Raw genomic sequence first — 15,199 nt, 5'->3', positions numbered from 1 at the left:
TTGTCCGGATTACAGTACAAACAAATTTAAAATTGATTCGGATTTTACATAAATATTTCTTAAGACATATATTTCAATATTTTGGTTTAAAAAAGACTGACCGAATATCGTCGTCAGAAAAATGGGCACATTCATTATCGTCACAAGCCCATTGGCCAGTTTTGGCGTATTGCTTAAGTAGAAGGATTCTGAGCTGTAAGGGTTAATCTTAACATAATTAAATTAAAGGATTCCTGTCCTTTTGGGTGTGATCGTGCTTTAGAGCATGGTATAAAAGTTAATATATCTAACGATAGTTTTTTTTCAGGTGCTTAAGTCTCTATTGGGTGAATCCATATTTTTATTGGAAGAACTCTCCAACATAGAGCAGATTCATCTGCTTTATTCAAAACTATTTATTGACAGATTATCGAAGGCATTTGTATGGTAAAAGTAGATTTAAAGTTTTCGTTCATTTTTTTTTTGTAATATGGTGACTGATCTTCAATAAGACCCATTTTCTTGACTTGAGTGTTTATGACTTTCGACCGGACTACTGAGCACGGTTGCCACTATTGGTAGAATTCTACCAAAAATGGTAGATTTTTTAGTGTTTGGTAGATTTTCTAAAATATTCCTCTCCAACTAAAGGGTACACTATAAATTTTCTATAGAAGTAACATTTTGACGAAATTTTCTATAGAACTAAAATTTTGACAAAATAAAATTTTTACGAAATTTTCTTTAAAAATAAAATTTTGACAAAATAAAATTTTTACGAAATTTTCTCTAAAAATAAAATTTTGATAAAATTATCTTTAGAAATAAAATTTTGAAAAATTATTTATAGAAATAAAATGTTGACAAAAATTATTTATAGAAATAAAATTTTACATTTTCTATAAAAATAAAATTCTGACAAAGTTTTCTACAGAAATACAATTTTGATAAAATTTTCTATAAGAGATACATTCGACAAAATTTTCTATGGAAAAAAAAATTTTGACAAAATTTTCTATGGAAATAAAATTTTGAGAAAATTTTCTATGGAAATAAAATTTTGAGAAAATTTTCTATGGAATAAAAATTTTGACAAAATTTTCTATGGAAATCAAATTCTTACAAAATTTTCTATGGAAATCAAATATTTACAAAATTTTCTATGGAAATAAAATTTTGACAAAACTTTCTATGGAAAAAAAATTGAGAAAATTTTCTATGGAAATCAAATTTTTATAAAATTTTCTATGGTAATAAAATTTTGACAAAACTGTCTATGCAAATAAAATATTGACAAAAGTTTTTATGAAAATAAAATTTTGACATTTTTTATAGAACTATTTTTTTTGACAAAATAAATTTTTTTGCTTGGTGGGTTTTTGGTCATTTTTGACCAAATTTGGTAGATTATTTTTGGCTCGAGTGGCAACCGAGATACTTAGAGGTTAGTGCCCGAATTAAAGAGGTTATACTGTATACAATAATAATGTATATTTGGAAAAATGTTATTCCTTGGGTTCCATAATTCGTTCACATTTGAAACGTTTACATTTGCCGTGACTGAGACATAGTTCGCTAAGCCATACTGTCAAGGTACAAACCTGTGCAGGTTAAACTCTAGGTTGAGGAGAAAACGTTTTTCAATTTGCTTTGTTTGAGAGTAAAACATAAAATTATTTAAAAAAAATGCTTTAAAGCAATGACAAGATTTCATTGCATGTGACTCAAATGTATAAAGTTTTCGGATCATAACATGGAATCCAAATCACTTTGAATTGGTTGTTTTATTGGATAGTAAAGAAATTAACTTGTTAGCAATGTAGAACAAAAATTTGTTATTTTTCCAAACGGATTGGTGGTATAAACAAATCTTGATATATGGGTCGGGCCAGGAGAAGTGTGACATAATGAGCCAGGGATTTTGATCTTTCTTCGTTATATATAAAGGTTATGCCCATTTATAAAATTGTGCCAAAAATGATAGTGATATTTTCGCAATTGTTGTCGCAATTTCAATGTTAAACTTTTCAGAAATTTGTATTTTTTCTGAATTACTCTAAAATGTATTAACCATTTTCCAAAATACGAAAAAAGAAGTATGTAATTGCCGCAAAAATCAAATAGAAACACCACTATTCGAGAGATGGCCACATTTGAATAGATATATCTCCGAAACTACTTGAGAATACCAACTTGTCTGCCTATATTCCTGAAAGGTAACATTCGTTCCTACATTTTGGTGTATGATTGATTAGTTATCTTGTGTGTGTTGCATATTTATGCCCATATGCAAAACAATTTATTGACAGTTTATCGAATGAATTTATATGGTAAAAGTAGTTAGGCTTGAAGTATTATGTAACTTTATTGCATATGGGGGTTAAAATATTACGAATATAATAGTAGTGGTTGTTTTATATTTGAACTTTCAGAATAATTTTTTGTTGTTTGTATGGCTTGACGTCATGTTGTAATAAACTAAAAAATTTTTTGTTTTTATAGTATTTTATTATACCCTCCACCACAGGAAGGGGGGTATATTAACTTTGTCATTCCGTTTGTAACGCATCGAAATATTGCTCTAAGACCCCATAAAGTATATATATTCTGGGTCGTGGTGAAATTCTGATTCGATCTAAGCATGTCCGTGGGAGCCTCCGTGGTGCAATGGTTAGCATGCCCGCCTTGCATACACCAGGTCGTAGGCTCGATTCCTGCTACGACCGAACACCAAAAAGTTTTTCAGCGGTGGATTATCCCACCTCAGTAATGCTGGTGACATTTCTGAGGGTTTCAAAGCTTCTCTAAGTGGTTTCACTGGAATGTGGAACGCCGTTCGGACTCGGCTACAAAAAGGAGGTCCCTTGTCATTGAGCTTAACATGGAATCGGGCAGCACTCAGTGATAAGAGAGAATTTCACCACTGTGGTATCGCAATGGACTGAATAGTCTAAGTGAGCCTGAGATACATCGGGCTGCCACATAACCTAACCTAACCTAAGCATGTCCGTCCGTCCGTCCGACTGTTGAAATCACACTAACTTCCGAACGAAACAACTTGGCACAAGCAGTTGTTATTGATGTAGGTCGGATGGTATTGCAAATGGGCCACTTTTACGTATAGTCCCCATATAAACCGATCCCCAGATTTGACCTTCGAAGCCTCTTAGAGGAGAAAAATTCTTCCGATCCGGTAGAAATTTGGTACATGGTGTTGGTATATATTCTTTAACAACCATGCAAAAATTGGTCCATATCGGTCCATAATTATATATAGCCCCGATATAAAACGATCTCCAGATTTGACCTCCGGAGCCTCTTGGAGGAGCAAAATTCATCCGATTCGGTTGAAATTTGGTACGTGGTGTTGGTATATATTCTTTAACAACCATGCAAAAATTGGTCTATATCGGTCCATAATTATATATAGCCCCCATATAAAACGATCTCCAGATTTGAACTCCGGAACCTCTTAGAGGAGCAAAATTCATCCGATCCAGTTGAAATTTGGAACGTGGTGTTAATATGTGGTCTCTAACAAACACGCAAGAATTGGTCCATATCGGTCCATAATTATATATAGTCCCCATATAAATCGATCCCCAGATTTGACCTCCGGAACCTCTTGGAGGAGCAAAATTCATCCGATTCGGTTGAAATTTGGTACGTGGTGTTAGTATATGGTCTCTAATAACCATGCAAAAATTGGTCCATATCGGTCCATAATTATATATGGGGGCTATATAACCGTTCCCCAGATTTGATCTCCGGAGCCTCTTGGAGGAGCAAAATTCATCCGATCCGGTTGAAATTTGAAACGTGGTGTTAGTATATGGCCGTTAATAACCATGTCAAAATTGATCCATATCGGTGTATAGTTATATATAGCCGATCCCCAATCACACATAAATTGGTCCATATCGGTTCATAATCATGGTTGCCACTCGAGCCAAAAATAATCTACCAAAATTTTATTTCTATAGAAAATTTTATTTCTATAGAGAATGTTGTCAAAATTTTAATTCTATTGAAAATTTTGTCCAAATTTTACTTCTATAAAATATGTTGTCAAAGTTTTATTTTGTCAAAATTTTATTTCTATATAAACTTTTGTCAAAATTTTATTTCTATGGAATATGTTGTCAAAAATAATTATATACGTATTTAATCGGCATTAGTTTAATATATACCACGTATGGACTACATTGCAATTTAGAAGACGGTGTAAGTAAGTTTTAAGATACCTTGGCAAGTGTTACCGCAACCCAAGTAATTCGATTGTGGACGACAGTCTTCAGTAGAAGTTTCTACGAAATCCATGGTGGAGGGTACATAAGCTTCGGCCTGGTCGAACTTACGGCCGTATATACTTGTTTATTTATTTGTTTTTTATTTATTTATTTATTATTATTATTATTATTATTTTTTTTTTTTTTTTGATTGGAAAGATTTGACAATAAAGCACTATAAAAACTAAGATTTTATTACATCATTACCTCAAGACTTACAAACTCCACAAATATTAAGTATTTTTGAAAAGATTTTTCTCAGTGTAGTCAATTTTTTAACTTTCAATTTTCCCCCATTTTCAAAGATATTGAGTCGTTTTTGAGAATACAAAATTCAAAATTTTCAATTGCTAAATAGCAACAATAACCGAGGGAATTTTACTTCAATTTTTGGCACAATTTATATATGGATATAATTTTCGATATATCCACGAAAGTTAAAAATCCCTGTTGATCTATGTCACACTTCTCCTGGTCTGACCCATACGTTAAAATAGATTTATCGTATTAGAAAATTCTGTTCTCAGCTAAACGTCAAACTCGGATATCAGGTAAATCGAGGAACAATGGAAAGTTTTAGATTCAAGTTAATTTAAGGGACAAAGGTTCTCTTAATATGTTTTTTTTTTGATGTCTTCTATGCTTACAAGAAGTTGAATCGAAATATCGGTTTTTATGGGTTTTTTGTATGCAAATAGAAAACTAATAAGTACTTTCAGAGCGATAGCTAAGGTGATAACTTTTAATATCATTTTAATTTCATTATGGCTTCAATAAATATCAACATCATATGAGCTGCTTGTGATAGAAGTTATAGGTAATTATTAAGTATGTAAATGATCAGTGGTAATGGGACCCATGACGAGAATCGGACCTCGCACCTTCGTCATGTAAGACTAACTGATTGCTAACGTGCACCTTGAGCTTTGCTCCGATCAAGAATCTACATATTATAAGGAGGACGTCGATACCATTGACAATACGCTCGATTATATAGTAAATATAGTTTTAGTACTTTTATAAATTATCCTGTAAGATACAAATACGTCTTCTGGAATAATGAATCCTAAACTGACTTAATTATTTTTAATTTGAAAATAAATATTTTACTGACTGAAATTTTTAAATTACTGCAAAGTGAACATAACAAAAGAGATGATACATTCGACAACAAACCAGAGCTTAAAAATAATTTAGTATGTAGTATGTATAAGCAAGAAAATTCATTTCATTTACACGCACACACATCCAAATACATATATACAAAGGTACGTGTGTATGCACATCGGTATATATGTACACTAAATACCAGTATATAAGGGCAATTCATGAGATTCTTACATACATACACATAGCTATATAGATATGTCTGAATGTATTTGTCTGTATGTTTATTCCTATCTAACATTGATTATATACATTTGGATATACATACTAATAGTAGGTATACACATCGTAGATACATACATACCTGTTCAACATCTATATGTATATCTTCGTATATATCTCCCACAAACCAACTCCACTGTCTACTAAAATGATTGTTACGTGGAAACTTCCCAATTTATTGATCGAATTTTTTTGTGACAAATGCTTGGATGAACTCTTTCTCCTATAATTCCGTCTACTCCTCCTCGTCTTCTTCGTCGGCGTTAAAGGATAATTTTGCAGTACTTTCGTTTTTTGATTTTTTACGCTTGTCCTCCTTGTGCGTCCTTTCTGCTTTATTCGATTTCGATGATGTTGATGATGAAGTTGTTAGGGCAGCTTCGGAGGCTTCTTGTGGCTTGTGACGTTTGCGAAAAACGATGGGCTGATTTAAATCGGCCGGAGCTTCAGCAGCTTCTACAAATAAAACAAGAGGAAAGATTTATTAATTCTAGAAACGCTGGGATTTAAGTAGATTTTTTTGAGGTTGTCGGGTCCGAACCACATTATGCGTTATTCCACATGATAAGTTTTACAGAGCAGAACTAATAAGAATGCGCAATTTTTAGCAAATGACTTGAATTTTTGCACATCTAGCCAAATTGTCATTCTAGTTAGGTAGGCCCTTGGGAGCCACCGTGGTGCAATGGTTAGCATGCCCGCCTTGCATACACAAGGTCGTGGGTTCGATTCTTGCTTCGACCGAACACCAAAAAGTTTTTCAGCGGTGGATTATCCCACCTCAGTAATGCTGGTGACATTTCTGAGGGTTTCAAAGCTTCTCTAAGTGGTTTCACTGCAATGTGGAACGCCGTTCGGACTCGGCTATAAAAAGGAGGTCCCTTGTCATTGAGCTTAACATGGAATCGGGCAGCACTCAGTGATAAGAGAGAAGTTCACCAATGTGGTATCACAATGGACTGAATAGTCTAAGTGATCCTGATACATCAGGCTACCACCTAACCTAACCTAGGTAGGCCCTAAACGGTTCGAATCAGAACTAAAGGAAATAATAAATAAATAACGCTCACAAATAATAACCATGGAGCTAACATTTATTTTACGCGATATTAAATTCATTTTGATTTTCAACATAAGTCATAACGATGTTCAGGTTTCCAAAATGGAACTGTTGTCTTATACCTTTTTGATTTCAAAAGATAACCCAAAATTATTACTGGAGCCACATTTTGAAATTTTAGATTTTTTTTTTTAAATTTTAAACAAGTCGAGTTTTGACTTTCATATTTTACTTTTAAAATACATATGTATCTTTACATCACAGCATGGAACTGTTGTCTTATACCTTTTTGATTTCAAAAGATTTCATCGAAAGTTTTTCGGGGGCAAGCAAAACAAATTTTAATGTCATTTTTCTTTCATTCGTATTTCAAACGAAAGAAAATTTATTTTTGTTCTATTTTGAAAGGGAAGTCACTTCAAATGTTGAAAACATATTGTTAATATCTCCAATGAAAAATCTTATTTGTACCAATATCTATTAGATAAAATCTCATTCAAACATTGTAATTAAGACTAATAAAGATGAATTGAAAAATTGAAATTAAACAAAAAATTCAAATTTATTACTGGAGCCAAATTTTGAAATTTTAGATTTTTTAAAATGTTAAGCAAGTCGAGTTTCGACTTTTAAAATACATGCCGTGATGTAAAGATACATAGTTTACTTTTAAAATACATATGTATCTTTACATCACGGCATATTTAGTAAGCTACTTCCATGATATCAGCTGATTGCAAATTTTTCATTTGAACAGAACATTGATTGTCAGTATTTGCTTCAAATTCAAATATCTTTTATTAATAACATAGGCGTAGCTAAAGGGGTTTTATGTGTTTGTCATTTCCCCTACCAAATACCACACAAAAAAAAAAATTTCTGATTCAATCACGAAATGTTATTGTTGTTGTTGTAGCCCTTTGGAGTTGGTATTTTCGAGTTTTTCGGGAAATAAGCATACTCCAAATGGGGGTTTGCAGTCCTTGGACAGGGTTGAAAACCCTGTGTCCGCCCCGGGCCGTAGACCCGACTGCAACGAGGGCGGTCAATCACGAAATTTGTTGATCCAATTAATTTTTAATTGAAATGTCTTCAATCACAGAAATGATAGTATCAATTAAAAAATTAATTGAAGGTCAATTAAAAAGTTAATTGATATTATTATTTTTGTGATTGATTTTTGTTTCAATTAAAAAATTTGTTGAATCAATTAAATTTTTAATTGAATATTTTTTAAAACTCAATTAAAATTTTAATTGGAAAAATTTTCGTGAAATTTTTTTGTGTGCATGCAGTATTTCTTCAAACTATGATTATATCTATATACTTGAATTAAATATTCTACGGCAATGTAATGTGTAATTTACAATTGCGACCAATCAAAATACAAATTAGTTCATCAGATGACTTTGAAGTACTCAGTGAAATGTCAAAACATATTGTTGACATTTTCACTTTTGTTATTATTTTTGGGCTAGTGAGGCTAGCTTATAAATAATTGTACCATGTATCTCTAGTTCCATACGAGTTAATTAAGTATGTAGTATACCTTTGAATTTCGTTTTATATTGAGACGAACCCGCTGCTAGAATCATGCTAGTAGGATAAAATGTAATTTTGGGAGCCACCGTGGTGCAATGGTTAGCATGCCCGCCTTGCATACACAAGGTCGTGGGTTCGATTCTTGCTTCGACCGAACACCAAAAAGTTTTTCAGCGGTGGATTATCCCACCTCAGTAATGCTGGTGACATTTCTGAGGGTTTCAAAGCTTCTCTAAGTGGTTTCACTGCAATGTGGAACGCCGTTCGGACTCGGCTATAAAAAGGAGGTCCCTTGTCATTGAGCTTAACATGGAATCGGGCAGCACTCAGTGATAAGAGAGAAGTTCACCAATGTGGTATCACAATGGACTGAATAGTCTAAGTGATCCTGATACATCAGGCTACCACCTAACCTAACCTAGGTAGGCCCTAAACGGTTCGAATCAGAACTAAAGGAAATAATAAATAAATAACGCTCACAAATAATAACCATGGAGCTAACATTTATTTTACGCGATATTAAATTCATTTTGATTTTCAACATAAGTCATAACGATGTTCAGGTTTCCAAAATGGAACTGTTGTCTTATACCTTTTTGATTTCAAAAGATAACCCAAAATTATTACTGGAGCCACATTTTGAAATTTTAGATTTTTTTTTTTAAATTTTAAACAAGTCGAGTTTTGACTTTCATATTTTACTTTTAAAATACATATGTATCTTTACATCACAGCATGGAACTGTTGTCTTATACCTTTTTGATTTCAAAAGATTTCATCGAAAGTTTTTCGGGGGCAAGCAAAACAAATTTTAATGTCATTTTTCTTTCATTCGTATTTCAAACGAAAGAAAATTTATTTTTGTTCTATTTTGAAAGGGAAGTCACTTCAAATGTTGAAAACATATTGTTAATATCTCCAATGAAAAATCTTATTTGTACCAATATCTATTAGATAAAATCTCATTCAAACATTGTAATTAAGACTAATAAAGATGAATTGAAAAATTGAAATTAAACAAAAAATTCAAATTTATTACTGGAGCCAAATTTTGAAATTTTAGATTTTTTAAAATGTTAAGCAAGTCGAGTTTCGACTTTTAAAATACATGCCGTGATGTAAAGATACATAGTTTACTTTTAAAATACATATGTATCTTTACATCACGGCATATTTAGTAAGGTACTTCCATGATATCAGCTGATTGCAAATTTTTCATTTGAACAGAACATTGATTGTCAGTATTTGCTTCAAATTCAAATATCTTTTATTAATAACATAGGCGTAGCTAAAGGGGTTTTATGTGTTTGTCATTTCCCCTACCAAATACCACACAAAAAAAAAAATTTCTGATTCAATCACGAAATGTTATTGTTGTTGTTGTAGCCCTTTGGAGTTGGTATTTTCGAGTTTTTCGGGAAATAAGCATACTCCAAATGGGGGTTTGCAGTCCTTGGACAGGGTTGAAAACCCTGTGTCCGCCCCGGGCCGTAGACCCGACTGCAACGAGGGCGGTCAATCACGAAATTTGTTGATCCAATTAATTTTTAATTGAAATGTCTTCAATCACAGAAATGATAGTATCAATTAAAAAATTAATTGAAGGTCAATTAAAAAGTTAATTGATATTATTATTTTTGTGATTGATTTTTGTTTCAATTAAAAAATTTGTTGAATCAATTAAATTTTTAATTGAATATTTTTTAAAACTCAATTAAAATTTTAATTGGAAAAATTTTCGTGAAATTTTTTTGTGTGCATGCAGTATTTCTTCAAACTATGATTATATCTATATACTTGAATTAAATATTCTACGGCAATGTAATGTGTAATTTACAATTGCGACCAATCAAAATACAAATTAGTTCATCAGATGACTTTGAAGTACTCAGTGAAATGTCAAAACATATTGTTGACATTTTCACTTTTGTTATTATTTTTGGGCTAGTGAGGCTAGCTTATAAATAATTGTACCATGTATCTCTAGTTCCATACGAGTTAATTAAGTATGTAGTATACCTTTGAATTTCGTTTTATATTGAGACGAACCCGCTGCTAGAATCATGCTAGTAGGATAAAATGTAATTTTTTTGCGAACCAGTGCCATTTATTAGTACTAAACAGCCACGACTATATTTAAATACCCAATATCGTTATGGAAAGATCCTATAATTGTAAGGAATCTTCTCCCTTTGTTAGTGCATTTATTATGTAGCAACTATAGTAGCTGCTAAAGCTACTATATATGTTGTTCCACAACGTTGCTTTTTAAGTATATCCAGGGATCCCCTGTCCATTTTATTGAAATCCTATGAAGTTTTTTTTTTGATATATCATGGAAAATGCCCTATTAAAAATTTGACAAATAAATGTATAAAAAATTTAAAAATATATGAAAATTAAAACTGTCATTGCAGCGTTCGTCTTTTCTTCTTCTCATAATCATAAAGCACATCTCGAAAAGTAGTTAGAATGTTTTGGTATCGAATGCGTTTGTGGTTTCTTGTGCTAAGACATTCTCTTATGGTGCTAACATAACCAGGTTCACTGGTCGGAACTCTTGTTTTTCAATTTGCTAAAAATATATAGTAAAACACAAAAGTGTAGAAAAAAAAACTTCATGAAAATAATAAGTAAAATTAGAGAAAAAATTGGTCATTCAAATGAACTTTGAAGGCATACAATTTTGAATTTATTAGAGATGATCCAAATTTGCACAAATTTTTTGAAATATCATTTTAGTTTTTTGTTTGCTGGGATGTTTAAAAATCCAAAACAATTAGAACAATTTTCAGTTTTAGATATTAACATCTTCATATAGGTATTTACATCTTCATATAATCAGCTTGATTAATTTTATGCGTTAAGACCCTATCAATAGACTTTTGTAAACATCGAGTGTAGTTAAGTCGAAATTGGACAACCTAAAGAGTAAATAGTAGAGCTGAACCGAAGAATCGGCTTCGGCCAAAAATCGATAGTCGGCACTATGAATAAATGATCGAATTGTTCCAGTATTGTCGCAGAAAAACACCCAGTATAAATAAAGATCAAAGTCCTCCATATGGGAAAAACATGACTCCATGGCTTTGCGGCTTGGATTCGCCAAGAAAATAAATAAGTATATAAAATAAATTAATAAAATTGTAAAAGAAAAAATTGTAAATAAATAAAAAAAAAGCAGCGTTAAGGAATGAAATGAATTCATATTGTAGAATAATTATGGAAAATTCTATGCTACATTACGGCAACATATTTGAATATTGGCCGAGTTCTCCTTTTCAACATTTAATAGCAGCGGCAATAGAATATTTAAGAGCTCCACCGAAAAGTGTGGCAAAAAATTGTTCAGTGCAGCAGGACTTCTTTTTCCGGAAGAGGATTAAGCTTGCAAAGAGAAAATGTTCAAAAAATCCTTTTTATCATTATAGTAGCAAACAACTTAATTTTTTAATACTAATAAAAAGTTTGTAAATTCTAAAGAATATTATAGAACAAGGACTGAATTACATTTTATTGTTGTCTTTTATGACTTTGTTCAATAAAATATGCTAATTGAGCTAAAACACTTCAAACTTCTATCATTACCAATTTTAGGAAAATATTCGGCTTCGGCCTATTACTGTTTTTTATTTGCTGAACATTGGCTTCAAAAAAAAAAAAAAAAAAAAAGCTTCGGTCGAGCTCTATTAAATATTTAAATTTTGACGAAACGAAAGTCATTTTGTATTGGTCAAAATTGAAAACTATAAAAACTAGATTTCAAATTTCCCAATTTTGTTTTGCAAGAATACGACATATCTGGATGAAATTCTTATCGACATTTCATCTATCAATATGATGGGACGTTCGCTGATGTTAATGAGTCCTGTCCGATTCTACATTTAGCTCAATAATACTTCAATATGACAATAGTGACAAGGCTTTACGTGAAATTCTTTAAAAGTCTTGAGCCGACCAGAAATGTCATATACAAGAGATTAAAATGTTCCTTTCTGTAAAAATTTTTAGTACTCCTTTTAACCTTCATTTTCAGGAAGCTCCGTTAGTGCTACGTTAGCTAACGAACTTTTAAACCGTACTATGGACATGTCTGTCATCTTGTCTATATATTCCATATGCCAGTTAGGAACTTAACTGCTAAAAAAATTTCAGTTAAAGTTAACCGGAGAGAGGATATTTCGACTTTACTTTCTGTTAACTATGGGTTAAAGTCTAACGGAGATACATGAAAATGACCGTTAGAATGGAAAACTGAAAGTTGACTTTTCCAGCTTTCAACTTTTTCAAAACATCAAAAGTCGATTAGTCAAATTTAAAAATTACAACTTTACGACTTTTTTTTTTACTAAAAGACGATTAGTCGAAAAGCCGATTTTTAACGTTTGTGTTCCTAATATACATGGACAGTATGTGTTTACTAGCTCATACAAAGCTTTTTAAGATAGTAACATTATTCTCAATCAGATATTATTGACCCTTCGAACATATTGAGGATGAGGAGTTATGTGTTGGTGTAAGGTTAAAAACCTATTCAAACTAAGTTAAACGCCTTACTGGGATGAGGCCATGTCCTCGACATACAATCGTAAGACACCTCTAAACGGACCCACCAAGAACATTATTAGGCAGCAGGGGTTATGGTACAACAGGAAGGAGCAGCAGCTGCCTATAAATGGTGGTGGTGGTATTGTTGTTGGCGCTATTTTGAAGAATGGAAAACAGAACACGCAGTTATTGGATGTGAAACCAACCATTTTCGTTCTCATACCTATTTGGTTTTCTCTTCATTCGATAATTTATCATGCTTTACTCTTCACATCAGCCATTGTCATCCTTTACTTCGCCCTGTGTTTCTTTGTATTTCTTCAATTTAGTTTTTGCTTTGGTGTTTTTTGTGTGTTTCAAATTCCTTTTTGAGCATATATTCGTTCGCTTTACGTTCGTTTTTATTCCCATGTCCGTCCAATATTGTCTGCTGCTATCTAATCTATGGGATGTGGAACTAGTGTTCCCATACTGTTTTGCCATTACATACATGAATACCAATGCTCCAAGAACGCTATCCATGGTCAGTAGGACAAAACTCTGCAGGATGGGTATCCTTGGCATATTCTTAAAAGAATTATTAGATGCGGATTCCAGATGTTAAATTACCCCTCTTCTCCTCTATTGATAACCCATCGACTATTTGAAATACATTTCCCTCGCGTTTCCCTGCCTCTGATTATTGTTGCTTCCATCATATTATTATTGGTATTGTTGTTGTTGTTGCTGCTGTGTCTCTAACCTACTGTCAGTTGTTTCGTTGGATGGTCGGTTAGTTGGTTGGTTTATTGCGCGGGCTGTCTTAGCATCGTAGTCGTCGTCTGACGACAGCAGCTGCTGTTGCCTCCGTTGTCGTTGTTTTTGTTGTTGGCCCATTCCGTTTTAATGTTCACTTTTATCATCGCGTTTGCTTTAGCGGAGCCCCAGTTGGTTGGTTGGTTGGCCGAATAGCTGTGTGAGTGTGCATGAGTGTCACATAGAATCGACTTCATTTTTTTCATGCAGATTAATTGATGGTGGTGCTCCGCTGGCAAAAAGAAACTTCCTAGCACTGCATAAATCTGGTCAATATCCTTTACCGGAAGAAGGAATTTCTTTACGAGGGCAAAGATCTATACTACAACTTCACACTTCTCATAAAAAATCCCAAGAAAAACCACAAGAATTTGAGAAAAATAAAATTTTCAGGCAACACAAATTTTGAGGTTAGGAAAAACTTTTTCCTAAGGACTTGAAAAAATGCATTCAAAGTTGAAAATTTTTAAAAGGGCCAACATAATCTCCTTAAGACCCTCACAAACAATTTTCATTTTCAAGATATACAAAGAAAAAAAATGGACAAAGTGAGAATTTCGTTAAGAGTCCAGTGATATTTTCAATACCTTTTTGAGATTTGCATTTATTCCACAGACACTTTTTATGCCACACCGTTACTCTTATTTTTTTAATGGATATTTAGATTGAAAAATAGATTTTCTTCACTTTTCACTAGGTTCTTGTAGTGTGTGCTTCTTCTTGTCGATGCGTCGTACTCTTTCACTGTGCTAATGTATTTTTGCTATTTTGCAAAAATTTATTTTGTTGGATTTTTTTTGTAGAAAAAGAGGAGCGTGGAAACGACAAAATGAAAAAATAACTAGCGACAGACACAACGCTCGACTCTGACTCAACTAAACCCAAAATGACAGCTAACTGACAGAACACACTCGCATTCACTGCTTTACGCCATAAAACACACAAAACCACGACGAATAACAACGCAAAACAAGTCGAAAGAAAGCCATGGACGGACAGACACACCACACTGTGTGGATGGCCGGACGGACGGGTGGGATAGAAGTACACCTTATCATTGCGATCCACAAGGCAGCACTCGCTTGGGTAACAAGATTCACGTTTCAATGCCCACAGGTCCAGGATATTTGGAATAATTTTGTTTATATTTACCTTTGGCCAAACGTTTCTCCTCTGCTTGGGCCTCTTGGGCAGTAAGATCACCTGGTTTTAAGACAACCACCAAAGGTTTTTCGTCTTCACGTTCTGGTTCTTCACTATCGGAAAAGTTGGCATCCAAGTCTTCTAGTTTTTGTTTCTGGTGTAAACGGTAAAATAGTCAAACGATTAGTTCTTATACTCGCTGGATAAGGATCAAAAGATCACTCTGCACCCGACATACTTTGGTCTCAACATTAGGTCCCTCTTTATATCCGATTTCTTGTTTTAGTTTTGCTAAAAATGATGGATCTTGCGGCTTAATGTAGGCTATGTTGCGCTTAGACATAGTTTAACACTCGATAGAATTCACAAAAGCACTCCATAAAAACAAACTACCGGAAAAATTAACACAACACGTTGTCATCGATTGTTTATTTGCAATTTGCAAAAATGTTTG

General features: G+C 32.9%; 2 protein-coding genes across 3 annotated transcripts in view; both read right to left on the bottom strand.

Moving 5' to 3' along the window:
- The window catches only part of MEP-1 (zinc finger protein MEP-1), a 21,151-nt gene extending 15,263 nt beyond the window's left edge, over positions 1-5,888 (bottom strand). Inside the window, exon 1 of the mRNA XM_075307846.1 lies at positions 5,740-5,888. The gene's annotated coding sequence lies outside the window, so the exon portion shown is untranslated. The remainder of the gene's footprint in view (positions 1-5,739) is intronic.
- On the bottom strand, positions 5,810-15,199 carry LOC142236621 (uncharacterized protein KIAA1143 homolog). 2 transcript variants are annotated; one of them, XM_075307848.1, is made up of 3 exons: positions 14,984-15,199; positions 14,755-14,899; positions 5,810-6,113 (listed from the first exon to the last, which is right to left on the bottom strand). In XM_075307848.1, the coding sequence occupies exons 1-3, from the start codon at positions 15,086-15,088 to the stop codon at positions 5,893-5,895; spliced, it is 471 nt and encodes a 156-aa protein (XP_075163963.1). In that variant the 5' UTR covers positions 15,089-15,199; the 3' UTR covers positions 5,810-5,892. The 2 variants fall into 2 exon arrangements, 1 of the variants encoding a protein (XP_075163963.1); XR_012722119.1 differs by lacking the exons at positions 14,755-14,899; positions 14,984-15,199 and adding an exon at positions 14,190-14,679 and having other exon boundaries at positions 6,016-6,113.

This window comes from Haematobia irritans, chromosome 4 (genome assembly GCF_050003625.1).
Source record: "Haematobia irritans isolate KBUSLIRL chromosome 4, ASM5000362v1, whole genome shotgun sequence".
In the NCBI taxonomy this organism is placed as follows: domain Eukaryota; kingdom Metazoa; phylum Arthropoda; class Insecta; order Diptera; family Muscidae; genus Haematobia; species Haematobia irritans.
The sequence above is the reverse complement of the archived record's forward strand: the minus strand, read 5'-3'. Positions and strand labels throughout refer to the sequence as shown.

Coding starts and splice junctions, on each gene's coding strand:
- LOC142236621 (XM_075307848.1), bottom strand. CDS start 15,088: ATGTCTAAGCGCAACATAGCCTACATTAAGCCGCAAGATCCATCATTT. Junction 14,900..14,983: donor GACCTAATGTTGAGACCAAA/GTATGTCGGGTG, acceptor CGTTTACACCAG/AAACAAAAACTAGAAGACTT. Junction 6,114..14,754: donor GGAGAAACGTTTGGCCAAAG/GTAAATATAAAC, acceptor TTTTATTTGTAG/AAGCTGCTGAAGCTCCGGCC.